General features: G+C 35.9%; 1 protein-coding gene across 4 annotated transcripts in view; it reads left to right on the top strand.

Annotated features, from left to right (window-relative positions):
• The window catches only part of PIK3C2A (phosphatidylinositol-4-phosphate 3-kinase catalytic subunit type 2 alpha), a 50,490-nt gene that overhangs the window by 12,824 nt on the left and 22,437 nt on the right, over positions 1-15,229 (top strand). For 3 of the 4 annotated variants that reach the window (XM_014252061.2, XM_014252063.2, XM_014252062.2), the window contains exons 3-9: positions 5,260-5,366; positions 7,002-7,159; positions 10,081-10,201; positions 10,862-10,973; positions 11,528-11,607; positions 11,722-11,785; positions 14,042-14,185. In XM_014252061.2, coding sequence (XP_014107536.1) covers positions 5,260-5,366; positions 7,002-7,159; positions 10,081-10,201; positions 10,862-10,973; positions 11,528-11,607; positions 11,722-11,785; positions 14,042-14,185 — 786 coding nt within the window. The remainder of the gene's footprint in view (positions 1-5,259; positions 5,367-7,001; positions 7,160-10,080; positions 10,202-10,861; positions 10,974-11,527; positions 11,608-11,721; positions 11,786-14,041; positions 14,186-15,229) is intronic. The other variant, XM_005522303.3, reaches the window with a different exon arrangement.

The raw sequence follows: 15,229 nt of genomic DNA, 5'->3' as shown, positions 1-15,229 counted from the left end.
ACACTCCAGTAAGAAATAGAAATAATGCTCAATGCAATTAAGTGTCTAAATCATACTGATAAATATTTCAATTTTATGAACAATTCACATGATACTGTGAAAAAAAAAAAGGTGGTGAGCTAAGCACTGAAAATTTTATCTTCCTTTTTACACAGTAAAAGTACTTTTACACAGTAGTTCTCTTTTGCAGGTAGAGAACTTTCCTTCTGTGTAGGAATGCTAGACAGAACATTTGGTGATACTGTGCTGGGTGGTGGAGTGGCTGTTGGGTCAGAAACACTGTATTTCTGCTCTAGAAGAAGGTAAAACATCTTTGTGTGATGTTACTTTTATCAGGCAGGGCAAAAAGAAGTTTGAGAGGTTCTTCTCTAGGATCACTTTAACAAAACATTCAAGACCAAACTCTCAACAAGGGTTTTAGTTATGGCACTCGTATCTTTGAACATGGAGCACGTGCAGTTTGTGTCAAAACCAAACTGTGCAGCAGGTGATCAATACTGCCAGTCTCATCTGCTTAATTACGGCCCTTTAGGGCATTCTAATTTTCCCCAAGGCCATTAAAAGACTATAGGTTATTTAACTTTTCCTTTATTTTCAATTCTTTCTGTGATAATTCCACCACAAAAAAAAAAAGTGTTTTAAAATATTATACAGCTCACTAGAAAGTAGATAAGAATACTTCTGGGTTTCAGGGTTTTTTTTGGTGGAGTACAAAGTCTGAAAGAGAAGTGGAGGAGTTTTCAGTGGAAAAGCCAGCACCCTGGCAAGGGTGATAATGGCCAAAAAAATTATATTTGTAGAAACTGATTAGAGAATGGGAGTTAAGTGATTTGCTTGCTTTGGAGACTTTGTTGCTTTTTTGAGACTTTGGTTTACAGCTGTTTTAAATCTTAGGTATTGTCTTTCTAGGTGTTTTTAATAGGCTAGGGACATGCCATGAAGAAACAACTGTTATCACTCGAGGATATTTTCCAAATAATTCTTTAGTTCTTCCTTCCCCACCCCCAAACTGGAGGAGGTTTTGCTCTCAGAAATAGAAATATTTACTAGACTGTGGCCTAAAAGGCTGTCTAAATTTCCACTGAAGTGAAATTTTTGGCCCCTCATATGAAGGATTTCCTGTTTTTTCTGGGTTAGGTGTCAGTATTCTGGCAGAAATTCAATAGAAGTCCAGTGGAGAAGGAATAAAAACCATCCCAAAACCAAAAAAATCCATTTATCTCTGGTTTTGTGCCATGTGTACAGATCTTGGGTCTGACTTAAGGGTTTGTTTTTTTTCCCCACTTGCTCTTGAGCTGTGGTACATTAGCTCTGTTATTTTACAGTATTTGGAGAGGCATGTAAATTTGGACTCTACAGCAGTTTGCTTCTCAGTTTGCTATGTCACCTGGTGATGTGTTTGTCAGTTTTTCAGTGGTGGCTGGTTGGCTGTAATTAACTCCTGAATAATAACTGGGCTACACTGGATTAGTGCTTCTCAGGTGGTGTCTGTAGGAAGTAGTGTTTGACTGTTGCTGAATGACATCTGGCTTTATACATTCCTGGTCCTTTTGAAGAAGGTAGGATTTCAAAGGGTCTTTCCTGTTCGTAAGCTCCAGTCTCATGCTATTTGCATGACTACTGAGTCATAAATGAAGTTCGAGCTCTGCCTCCACGTGTGGTCTTTTCTTCCTGCCACTTTTGATTTAAAGGCTGTTCCAGCTCCTCCTCATCAGTCATCTGATTTTCAGCAGAACACATTTGTAACTAGTTCTTAGCAAATGTTCTTCTTTCAGGATGGAACAGCAGGTACTTAAGATGAAAGAATCATTTTGATATTTACCTCAATATGTTACAAGAGATGGTGACTTTCTGTCAGCTTTCACTGCATGCTTTGTGTGAGAGCTTCTCCTTCCTTTTTTATTTTTTTGAAGATGACTTATGAGCATTTTAGCTCTCTGTGTAAGAGCACAATGTACCATGTACCTTGTACATCAACATGACTAAACCCTCCTGACAGGCAGGAGCATCCTGCTTGGTACTCTTTTATTGCATTTGCTTTATTTGTGATAGCATCACAACATCAGTTCTGTAGTCAATTAATTTTCATTAAGTCACCATCTTTTTCAAACAAGGTCTTAATTTATAGCACACTTCTGCAGTGAATGCCGAATTGAAGGTTTGAGATTTACTTTCCACCAGTGTTCCTCCAAACTTGTTTTTGGCATCACAGTCCAGTTCTAGCCTGTATTACGAAGATAGGTGATGATACAAGACTGCAAGTTAGTAGGGTTGTTTCTGCTGAGTTATTAAAGAAGGAAATAAATAGATTTAAAGATGAGCCACTCAATTGGTAATACTTGAAATACAATGTGGGTAGTCTCTCTTTTGCCTGTCCTGTGCTTCTGCTTTATTTTCTACTCAGTAAAATAGGAAGCTGATTTATGGAGCCTCCATTTTTAGCAGTTCTCTTGTATTTTTCCCAATTTACCTCAGTTTATATGTTCTTCAAAGTAAATTTTAAGTCTTGCATTTTAACAAGTCTGGATCATTCCCCCCAGATCCTTCCTGAAAAACTCAGTCTTGCTGCCCCTTTAAACAAAAATATTAGAATTTCGATTCAATCAAAAATACATTTTGATTCTATCAAAACTTATGACTATTTAATCCCTGAATCAATAGATTGATTTGTTTTGATGAAGTATCCATTTGTATGTATTCTTATTTTTGCCTATTTAATGTATATATTCATATTTGAAGTAGCTATACATTTAGTATAGCTTTAAATACTTCAGGGTTTGACACTCATTTCTGAAAGCAGAGGAAAAAGCATCATTTTGTCCTCTTTTATGTGTTGTTTTCTCTTGCTTTCCACAGAGCTGCTGAGTCTTGTGACTTTTTATACCCATGGAACTTTATTTAACTTGACTCATTAATTTACTGGGGTTTGGGTTTGTTTGTCATTGTTCAGATTAATTATATTCACAGACCACTTCTATTTTTGCAGCCTGTGCTGATATGAACTATTTATCTCATCTGGCCTGAAATCCTTTCTTTCAAGTTATTTCCTGATGGACTGATAGCTTTTTCACCTCCTAGATTGGCCCAAGTGGAAGTTAAAAAAATTAAAATTCTACTTGTTGCTCAAAACCCATCTGAGTCCAGTGGGTTTAAATAGAATTTTAGTTTTTCAAAGCTTGTTGTCCTGAAATTATTTTCCCAAAAGTGATCAAAAATTAATATTAAAGTTCAGCTAAAAATAAGGAGATGTTTGATGTTCTTAATTTTCCACCAGGAGGTCTTTTCTATTGTTACGTATTTGTAATAACATGAGGTTTCCTTCCTTAGCCAAATGTGACCCTGAGGTGAACCATGGATAACCAAATCTCTTTTTTCTTTGCTCATTAGATTAGAATTTGTTGTTTACCCTGGCTAAGTTTATATGTGTTGACATGCCTTGTTAGTTCCCTAAACTTTGAATTTAGCAGTAGAATAACCTGCAGATTTTTCTGTAAGGAATTCAATGTCACATAGTGGCATAAAGTGGTGTTTCTTCACTGGTGTGACTTTATTTGAAGTAGGCCCCTTGTATAGTGCTTTTATCCTATGGTTGCATAGTGCTTTTTGTACTTATATGTGGTATTCCTTAAAGATTTTTTTAAATAGAATTTAACACTTGTAGAGGCAGCTTCGTGATTTGCAGTGGCTGAGTTTTGTGTTGAGTGCCAACCAGCAGATGATTAACCTTCATCAGAGGTGTCTGCCTTTCCCTGGGTATGTTCCCTGCCTGGTTCCTTGTGTATTTTGGTTGTTGTTGTGCAATTGCTTATTGTTTACTAGATACAGTTGCACAGGTTAGCAGGACTTGTGAGCTTGCCCAATATTTTTATGTGATAGAGCTTGTCTGAAATGTTACAATAGAATAGTCTATTTAAATTTAAGGTATTATCCTGCAGCTCATTTCAAGTTTTGTGGTTTTACAGCTTCCTGCTCTAATTGTCTCCTATGGTATGGCTAATCCCCAATTACACAGAATTTGTCCTTTTGACTGATCAGTGTTCATGCAACCAATATTTTAGCTGTAATAATTAGGTTTAAATGCAATTCAAGTGGCAATTATAGGTTGCCTCTCTTCCAAGTTTATGCTTAAACAAGTTAATTTGAAGGGAAAAAAGTGCTTAAAGAAAAGACCTGACACTATGTGGCTGTCTCAGATTTGACCCCTTTTCTGACAGTCTAATTTAACTATATTGTCTTGATACGCTCTAATAAAATTAGCTGACTACTTTGGCTAATAATAAATAACCCACATAGTTAAGTAGTTAATCACTACTTTATATATGAATAAATTGTGGTGATTTTCAGAAAAACTCTGGTGAAATCTGCTTTGTTCCTAGACTTGTGGTTGGATTAAAAGTTTCTATAAGCATTGTAAAATCTTTGGATGAAGAATGTACCTGATCGTGTAACTTATTACAGGAAGGATCTGGCAAGACCATCATGAATCCTTCAGGCTAGTGGTGGCTTTTAGACAACTGAGTTCCACTGGTTATTCCAACTTTTTTCTGCTTTTTGCTCACTCCAGCATTTGGATGTATTGCGAATTGGATCAGGAAACAGATACGGATTATAACCTGCTGCTGTGTTTGTCATTTTGTTTTTGTTGGTTTTTAAAGTTTATTAGACTTTGCTGTTTGAAACTGCAGCTCTCTTATAGCAGTTATTTGTTGGATTGGATACTTTAAAGATGGTGGTTTACAGTTTTGGGTGGTGTTTTGAGCATTGAGCATAAGGGATTAAAACAGTTGTAAATTGATTCCATGGGGTTAGTTGTAAGTTTCATGTTCTGAATGCTATTTCCTTCCGGTGTTCAACTTGTATTTTCCTGCTTTGTAGGAAGAAATAATCATGGGCACCAGTGATACATAGTGGTTCTTTCTGGAACTACACTGAATTTGAATTGCAGAACTGGATTCTTCCATCTGTGGTTCAGCTGAATTTAGACAAAACCCAGCAGGTCACTGCTGGGAGCTCAGGAACTGCTTGCAACTTAATATTAACTGATAATGGTGCTGGTAAATAAATGACCTGCTGTCAAGGAGTCACTGCTCCAGTGAATCTATACTTTTCAAGTTAGTCGTGATATATGCTTTTCTCCATATAGATGCAGACATAAAACTAATAGTAAACCTCAGACTCATGAAAATCTGTCACCTGCATGTGGCTTTGCTTGCTTTAGGAATGTGTTTGCAGCTATTTAAATCCTGTATTATCTTTGAGTTGCAGAAAGACTGTGGGACCACGGGCACGCTGACAGAAAACGTGCTTCTCCAAGCAATTGAAGGGCAGAATCAAGAGCTGTCAGCTTTTTCTGAAGCAGTTACGAAGTAAGAAATAACTGAATATGAATTAACTTTCAGAAAAGAAAAAGAGAGCTAAATGATTCATTTTCAGTTAGCTTGACAGGAGCAGTCCTATATTTATTTTTTTTTTTGCTTGATGGGACAAATTTCAGTATGTATCCTTTTCCCTTTTCTAATCTCAGTTTTTCCTGATTTTGTCCTGGTTTATTTTTTTTCAAGAATGCAACAGAATTGTTAAGATCTTCAGTACTAAGATTATTGTATAATGTCCTCTTTCTTATTTTGGTCCTGTGACTTTTACTTTTCCTTGTTTTTATAATTTCTTTTTACCCTCAAAGTATTTCTGTGAATCTTGTTAGTTTTTTATTACAATTTCTATTGAAAGAATTTGAAGTCTGTTTTTTTCTTGTTAGCTGATACACCTTACAAAAATCTTATCACTCAGTGGATTTCCAGCCTTAAAATGTGTGTATTTTTGTTGCTTTCACACTGGAATTTTGTAACATAAAGCCTTTAAATTTGTCTCTGCTTAGATCAGATAGTAAAGTTCCTTAAAGATCGTGTGGGGTTTTTTTCTTACTGCCACAATTTAAGGAGAGATTACCTTTTTGTTTTCTTCTTAGAGAAGACAAACTACTCTTGCCTTTATTCCTTTTAAGATCAAAATTCAAGAAATTATGGAGGAAATAGAGATCTTTGAATCTCAATAGCATCTATTTTTTTTTTATAGCAGGAATGTTTATGAAATGAAAAGGAAACTCCACAAAAAGGATGACAGTTCATATATGTGGGGAACATGCTGATGAACAGCATTTGGACAAAGCTCCCATAGGATAGGCTTGTTGCAACACTTTCTGGTTAAATCTAATTGTTACCCTTTCTTTGAACACCCAGTGTTTAAAGTACTGATGGACTTTCAACTGGACAGCTCTTGCTGGAGGGTCTTGCTATTGTCCAGAATCAAGATGATGAAATAAATAATCCTTTTAGAGGAGTTCTGTTATTAATCTCCTATAATATTGCTTTAATTTTGGTAGAAGTTTAAGGTTAAATTATTTTATCCATGTTAAATAGAAGAAGATATAAAACAGGTTTCCAAGTATGGTTTATTCACTTGTAGGTAAATGTTCTATATTCTTTGTGTCCTAAATAAAAACCTTTACCTCAATACCTCAATTAAGGCCTCTTCCTCAACTTCCATAGATTGGAATAGCTACCTTCTGCATGGTATCTAAGTTCAGATTAGACTTCTCAAAATTGAAACATATGAAGAATTTAGTTGTTCTTTTTTTTCTTTTTTTTTTTTTTTTAACTAAGTTTTAGAAAGTACTGTGGATAATCTTTTTAAGATCTGTTTTAGAGCTTACCTTCTGCAGAAGCTGGATATGTCCTGTAAGAATTGACCTATTAAATATTCTAAGCTTTGTGGAAAACCTGCCTAATTATATGTTAGTATTTTTTTGCTGTCTATTACTTGTATAATTGTTTTGGGCCATGTACTGTTGAGAGTAGAAAAATTAAATGGTGCTTTGCACATGCAATTTAGGTAGAGTGCCAAAGGTAGTCTTTACTGTTCTGCCTTGTGGTTGTTACCATGTTACTTTGCTTTAGTCTTGGACTTCTCCATTGCAATGTTTCATAAACCTTCTCTTCCTCCAGACTGAGGACCAAGTTTCCTTATACTGATCAGCAAACAAACCCAGGTTTTGTGCTGAGTCCAATCATGCTGCAAAGAAATATTAGTGGGGAGAGTGCCAGTATCAAAGTTTCAATAGAAATCGAAGAATTCCAACAACCAGTAACTTTCACATGCGATGGTATGTTCCTGCTTCTTGAATTGGAGTTTGCTTGTTAAAGACTGTACATTCAGCCTAGCACAATGCCTTTCAGTTTTTGTAATCCCTGGCTCTCGGGGACATGGGTTGTTTGTGGGAAATGTGGAAAAGGTACTGAGGAAAGGCCTAGTTCTGAGTCAGTGCCTCTAAAAATATTTAGAAATTGACAAACTGAAATATTGACTGTAAAAAGGAACGTCCAGCAAAGCAGAAGCACTATTCTGTCCATAGCTGGATAGAATAAAACAGTTTTTCAAGAATTTTTACATTATGGTTGCTGAGGCGATAATGACACTAGGGCTGAGATTTTTAATGTTTAATTTTTCATTTTAACACTAACTTTTTAACACTATTTTTTTAAATAAATTTCTGTAGGCCATCTAAAAATTTAGTCAAACTGCTGCTGGAAAATAGGAATACAAACTGAAACTATCTATTACTTGCCTTCAATACATGCTTATGAACACAAACACTAAAATAATACTGTTGGATGTGCCACAACTGGCTGTCCCAGTTTTGTGGGTAACCAGGAATATTGGTTTGGGGTGGACCTTTAAGGTTTGCCTGGCTGTACTACATAAATTCATATTCTCTATGCAGTCTTGCTGCACAGTAGTTGTATTTGTAACTGCATGCTGTCAACTTCTGGCAGTTCTGGGTGATCAAATAACTGGTAATAAATTTTTTTGCCTCAATAGTTTTGTAGTCTCTTGTCACTTATGAGGATTATCATTTGGATCTCGACTTCTAACAGTGTAGCTGCTTCAGAGCTGCTTGTTCTCAAGAGACCTGGAGTTGTTCTATTGCTCCCATGAACTTGCTGCTCTATTGGAAAAACAAGCTCTCAATGCATCAGTGTTTTCATTCTGTGTTAATTTGCTGGACCTTACATTTATTATGTGGTGACTTAATAATCTTTTGTTAAGAAATGAGGTGGATTGTAAGTATAGCCGAAGAAGGGTTTCTGCACTTAATCCTTAAGACTACACTTCTCTAATATTACAAGCTTAATCCTTTCCTACAAAAGGCTTTGGTAGGGTAACTAAAATGTTAGGGCTTCAACCCTTTATTTCTAGTATTTTTTGTGACTAGTTTGGAGTGTGTTTTGCATTCTAACCTGATATATTTTCTTCTTTGCACTTTCTACTCCCTTTTTTCTGATGCTGAAACTAATGGCAGTTTGTCTTCTATAGCTGGTGAAAGGCAGTTATGTGACTAGTAAGGGGAGTATTTTGAATTATTCTCTGCCTTAAATTGCTTGTCTTCTTGGTCAAATTGTTGCATAGCTCAGTATCCTGATGCTAGAGCTGCTTCAGTTTGGCTTTCAGTCTTGCTCAGAAAGAACTGCAGCTTCTCAGTGCTCTGAACAACTCCGTTTGTAGAAAGAACTCGGGAGGGAAATGGATGAACTTTAGAGCTTATTTGAATTCATTTTGCATTCATTTATTAGACTTTGCTTGGAAGTTTGCTCTGTCTGAGCAAACATTTTGTGTCAGCAAGGAATTAATGTATTTGAATAAGATGTAGGGCAGGGAAAAGGTGGTAATGTCTTTGCAGTCTTCAGTGGGTTTTGCAGGGCTGGCTGAACTTTGGCAATGCAGCCTGTGGCTACAGCACAGAAACTATGCCTGCACGAGCTATCACTGCATCTCTTTTCTTTATCAACTACCAGATACTCTCTGTTGAAGGTAGATTTCACCCAATAACAAGTTAAACAATCGTAATGTCTTAAAGTTTTTCTAAATTCATACTTCCTATCTTTCCTTGTTCTTGAATTTCACACAGTCATTCTTCATATGTGCTCGTATACATCTGTGTTTGTAATAATTAATCATTTGTTAATGAGATGAAGAACATGTGTTATCTTGTAGAAAATATTGTGGCATTATCACTCTGTATCTACCATAGTAGTAATATTCCTTTCTTTAAGAAAAAAAAATAGAAAATCAGGAAAGTCCCTGGAGGGGGGGAAAAAATCTCCACTCTGAAGGTACTGATGAAATATAAAATTGCTTTTATATGGCAGTTGTTTTACAGAATTTTGAGGCACTTTGTGATATTATTTGCATATGATTTGAAGGAGATCATCAGAAGCTAGATAAGGAGGGCTAGAGAGCATTTTGTGTTTAAACATTTGTGTCATTCAAACTTATCTGTATTTTTAGTCAGTGACAGCTGGTGGCTGTGGGGGAATGGATTTTGGGTTTGACTGGGATTATGTTTTTGCTCTGTAGTTACTAAATAGAAGAGAGACTATTTTCCAAAAAGTGTTTGGAGCCTGATACAAAACTTCTGGCAGTTAAGAGTTGCATTTTGCAAAGGCTGGCTGATGATAACTGAGATCTGCTCTGTACTAAGTGGAAACTTCCTGAGCAAGTGGAAAGGAAAAAGGGAAAAGGACTTCCAGTAGGATTTGCCTCAGCTGCAGCTGATGGTTCCTCAAAAGCAGAACAAATAGAAGAGATCCATCTCCAGCTCTTCAGATAGTGTTTTGTAAACTTTAAGTGTCTCTGGGATCATGTATCTATTTGAAATCCTTGCTAAATAGGACAAATTAGTAACAACAACAATAATAATAATAATAATATAATTAAAAAAAAACAAAACCTGTCCTCTGTCCTGCAGAATGTGTTTGTACTTCTGGTTTAGTGACTGCACTGTATCCTAATTTATAAAGATTTTTTGAGGCTTTTTATAATGGCAAGCAAGTTTTGTGGGATACCTTTTTTAGTGAGAGAAAGGTGAAGATCTTAAACTATGAAATTTAAGTGATAATAGAAGCATGGAAGTCTTCTCTATGAGTAACACATGTAATTAAATAACTACAAACTGCGAGTGAACAATAGTTAATATCACTCGCTGTAGATTTGTATTTAACTTTTAGATGTAATTTCTTTAAACAGTGAGTTCCCCTGTTGAACTTATAATAATGCAGGCACTCTGCTGGGTGCATGATGACTTGAATGAAGTGGACATTGGCAGCTATATCCTGAAAGTCTGTGGCCAAGAAGAAGTTTTACAGAAGTAAGCAAACTCTTTTTCATTAATACTTAATTTCATGCTTTTTTCATGACACTGTTACCGAAAAGCGTATCTCTAGTGATTAAATGTGTGAAAGAAATCTTAAAAATGGGAGTCAGTCTTTGCACAAAGATCAGACCTTTTTGGAGTTGCTCTGGGATACAGCAAAGCAGGTTGTCATCAACTCTGTTCTAATGCAGATGTGTGTTTCCAGAGCATTTCTGTAGGTGGATATTATAGTTTTTGACCACTCTTTAAATCTCAGAAACCAAAAAAAAATAAAAATCAACTGCTTTCTAATAAACTGGGGGAGTTGTGGTTTGCAGGGTTTTGTTTGTTTCTTGGTTTGATTTTTGTTTGTTTGTTTTTGGATTTTTTTGGTGTTGTGATTTTTTTTCCAATGGTTTACAAGGCCCCATTAGTTTTTTGCATTACAATAGTTGGTTTCAGTGTTAACCACTGTCGTTACGAACTTTAGCACAAGTACAGGTATCTGCAATAATGTATAAGAATTTGTGCAGAAGTGAAATTCAGATCAAGGATGGCATGGAGGATGATTCACCATTTTCTTACTTCATGGCAGCACATTGCCTGGAATATTTTGTGTGAGTTTTTGGAAAAGCAGTGCTCTGGTTGTGACTGTAGCTTGTTTTTGTTTCACAGCAAGCACTGCATAGGAAGTCACGAGTACATCCAGAACTGCCGCAAGTGGGACACGGACATCAAACTGCAGCTCCTGACCCACAGCGGGATATGCAGCGACCTGGCACGAACAGTGAGTACCTCCCATCTGCAAGAGAGTGCTGGGTCCAAGGTGTGACCTTCTTGTGTGATTGACAAATTAGCATGTCTGCCTGGTGTTGGAAATGCTGTCCTCTTACCCTGCGAGGAATTGAAATACATAACTGAGTTCTCACAAGGCAAATTACATAAACAGGGATAATGCCTCTTACTAGAAACAAGTATTTTATATCTGGAAAAAGTATGCAAGCAGTTGGACTAAACTCAAGGCCTGAAAAAGAAGGAACAAATTTCAGAGTTAAATAAAAGTTGTGAACAGTTTTTAATTAAATACATATCAGACCATCAAAGAGGAAGGAAGGAGTATTTGGTATTTGCATAGTTGGGCACTTGATGGCTGTTTCTTCCCTCTGTCCCCCTATGTATGCATTTCACAGGCTATTAAGTAGTTATTTCTTTTCCACTTTGAAGAGATCACCTTACATCTTTCCCCTTCAACACCCCAGGTGTTAGTAATAAATCTTCCAAAACAATATGCAAATTACAGAAAGGTGACAACTGGACTTAGTACCTAATATTTTATTGCAGGAAGATGATGACAGGACACCTGTACATCTAACCAAGCACCTCTGCAAAGTAGAAAAGCCTTTCAGAGAACCTATCATAAGGTAATGTTTTGTGGTTATTTTAATAATTGAGTGCTGATCATTGCTGAATTCCTGACCAAGGTTGTGTTCTGTTCTGTTCTTGTACTTGTATTCAATAACTATTATTTCTTTCAGATCTTCCATTGAAGAGCTTCTTGAGGTTTATCACAAGCAAGTTAACATAGCCCTTAAGAATGAGGTATGGTCATGGTAGATTATTGCTGAACCAAAAGTAGCATGACCAAATTCACTGATAAGGTAGCTGGGAAAAAGACTTGCAGGTTTTCTCAGGGAAAGTGAGAATCTGAACAAGCTGTCAAATGTGAAATTATGATCATGGGTATTTGGATTTCTGTTCTTCTTTTCTTCCTGGCTTTTCATGCAAACCAGTTATCACCTGATCAGCACAACTAGAAATGTATCTTCCAAGTCCTGGGGTGCAAAATAATCTTTGCCTCAAACATGCTGGCAGAGGTTAATTCAGGAGAATAGGGAAGAGGTCTGAATTCTGACTATGGCTGTTGTTGACAGTCATGAAGAATGTGTTTATTAACAGGTAAAGATCTGCATAATAGAGAGCAGGAATAGTTGTGTACAATGGGAGTTAGAACTGAAGCATGTTTGGAACATACAAGCAAGTTTTACACAAATCATAATAACATCTTGTTCTGCATTATTCAATTAATTTAAAATACTTTGTCAAAAAAATTGTCTGTTTCAGTGTATGACAGGTACCTTAAAGCAGCTTGAATGTTTAATAATTTAGAGTAATATCCCGTCTACAAAAGCTTATGGATATAACCTGCTTTGCTCATTTCTCAATGGAGAAGCTGCTTTTAACTAATGATAGTATTGTAACTTGGAGTTTTAAATGCTTAAACATTAGATAACTGTTTTTCTTAATCAGTTTCTATAAGAACAGTCTTGAAATGAATTATTTAATTGCAGTACTTTTCATTTCCACTATGTTTGTTTGCCTCTCTAGGAATTCAGGTCTGAACAAGCTGCTGTCTGCTATTCCATGCTCCCTTAATATTATTTAATTCCCTTGATGGGAATTAATGTGAATCACCCTTGATGGGGATTCACCACGTTCTCAAGGGTAGTTGTGAACACAACCTTTTTGAAGAAGAGTGAGCTGTTACTGCTCCTTTACATGGTGGTGGTTTTGCTGCTTTGCTCTTGCAGCTGCTTCAGCTTTGTTTTAGCTGTGATTTCACAGGCTGAGATGAGGAATGCAAAACATCTCGATTCAGACTTGTGTTCTATTCTTTGCAGTGTTTTTAAGGTTGGGAGATGTAGTTTGTAGGTGGTGATGATTAGGTCCAAATAGCAGCAGCTCTGCATTTGAAATTTTTTACTTCATTAAGTGAATTCCTGTAATACTCAGCAGCTGAAGTTTGCTAATCCAAGTGAAGAAGGGTAATCCATAAATAATCTGTATGTAGGATTTGATTTCACATTCTTGAACACTTTGAAAGTTATCAATTGTCTTTTTATTGAGATTTGAGAGCCTGTGAGGAAAATAGCAGTGGAAATTTATTTTTTCAAGTCACAAAGAAGCTGTTACCTTCAGTTTGCTGGCTTAGGAAGAATAGCTTAAATATTTACAGTGTCTTCTGACTTCTGTGGTTATTTTCTTACCAGAATAGTTAATTGTTGCCAGGTAACTCTCAATTTAAAAACTTTCTGATTCAAATGGCTTCTTTGCTATCCATTTGTAGGAAGGCCATGACACTACATCTGAGAGAGTGGTGGTTGGGAATCAATTTACATCTTAGTGAGAATATTGAAGTAATTTTTCCTCTTATTTAGTTGTAATTGTGAACAAAAACTACACATTAAGCCTTCAAAAAGTTAACCATTATTTCAAAGTGAATATTTTAATTTTCTATGTGTGTTCTTTAAAATTGGGTGAAGACTTTCCTTAGATTAAAAAACAAGCCCCAGGAAACCTAGGATAATTCAGATTTCACTCAAGTGGCTTTTCTTCTGTTGGAAGAGTAGGAGGAGGAGAATATTAGGAGCATCTCAACTTTGTCTTAAGTAGCCTACAAAAGTATATTAAAGTGAAGTAAGAAAGAGTAGTTCCATCATGGAAGTGGTACTGTAGTGTAAGTAGTAGAAGTGTCAGTGTAATTTAAACCTGTATCTCTGAGTGCAGAAATTGAAACACTGCTTCTTCAGCATTGCTTCATCACATTAATTGAATTTTCTTCTTTGAACTGCACTTTCTTTTTAGGCCATGAGGGAAATTCGGCTTAGTATCTCATTAGAAAATAATTGTTTGCCAACAGTTTAATAGAAAAATGGTTGGGAACCTCCTTATGTTTCCTGGCACCCCATTCTAGGATCTGTACTGCTGTTTTTTTGGCATTCATAAGAAAGTTCTCAATATTGAGTTTTTTCTTTATTCTGATCAGATCAACCTGTTCTCTCATACATTCCTTATTAGAACCAGCATAAAGCAGTAGACCATGTAATTAAGACTGTCAGAAAAATCTGTTCTACATTGGATTGTGTAGAGACTCCTGCAATAACGGAATCAGTGAAGAAGCTCAGGAGGGCTGTTAATCTCCCAAGGATTAAAAATGCTGAGGTAAACTTTCACTCTATAAATTGCATATTTTAACTGATAAATATTATTTCACAGTCTTTAGTAGGTGGAAATACCAGCAAGCGTTATGATGGGATTTTTTGTTATGTTTTTTTTATTTATTTATTTATTCTACTTGACATCTTCCATTTATGTTGACATCTCTCTGCTGTAAATTTATTAATCACTTGCTTTGGTAATATTTTCCTTCTCTAAATAGTGACTGTTTAAAAACAAGTTTCAAAGAACTGTTTTCTGATTCTGTAACTAGAAACTTGTGTCACAGCAGATGCCACTAAATCTGTCTGAGAGGAACTGGCAGGAGCTCATGCTGTCTAAAATAAATGCAGTTATGCTTTAAAGGAGGAATTGACATCATGTATTTTCCCAGTAGTGTTTGTGACTAGCAATAGCATCTTAAAACTCTTAACTGTTCATGCTCCTGCATTCCTGAGCATAAGGACAAACCCAAAATATCTCAAATAGCACAGAATTTGATAATGCCACTGCCTTATAATGAATGGTTCACTTGAGCAGGATGGTCTCAAGTCATGTTGTCAAAAACAGTCATTAGGTGGAGAAGAATGCAAATAAAAAAGGTAAATGATCTTAGGCTATTTCTGTTGTCCTGCTGCCTTACTAGAGCAGCAATTCATGTGAAGCTCTATTTGCTTTTGCCTTCATCAGTTCAGGGATGTTTTTGTAATACTAAGCAGAAGACAGATAAATATAGTTGTCACAAGAACTAAAATTCTTACAGGGAAGTGCAGAAGACATTAAGACAACATAGTGAAATACAGCATATAAATATTTTTTCAATGTTTGCTTCTTGATAGGAGAAAGCTGTAGAAATAATTAGATTATAGTGTACAAATAGCTCCCAAAAATGACGTTGGCTCCAGTAGAATTTGAAAAAGGTGGGATTTTATTAATAAAACCCTGCAATTATTTTATGATGGACATTGGCTTACACAGTAACGTGTATGAAGGCATTTAGGACTGCTTTCAGAAACAAAATTGCTATAAATATTGGAGACTTGCATTGTA

This window comes from Pseudopodoces humilis, chromosome 7 (genome assembly GCF_049639895.1).
Source record: "Pseudopodoces humilis isolate 2021_Gansu_Grassland_sample_001 chromosome 7, ASM4963989v1, whole genome shotgun sequence".
Taxonomy (NCBI): Eukaryota; Metazoa; Chordata; class Aves; order Passeriformes; family Paridae; genus Pseudopodoces; species Pseudopodoces humilis.
Note: the sequence above shows the minus strand (reverse complement) of the source record. Positions and strands in the feature narration are given on the sequence as shown.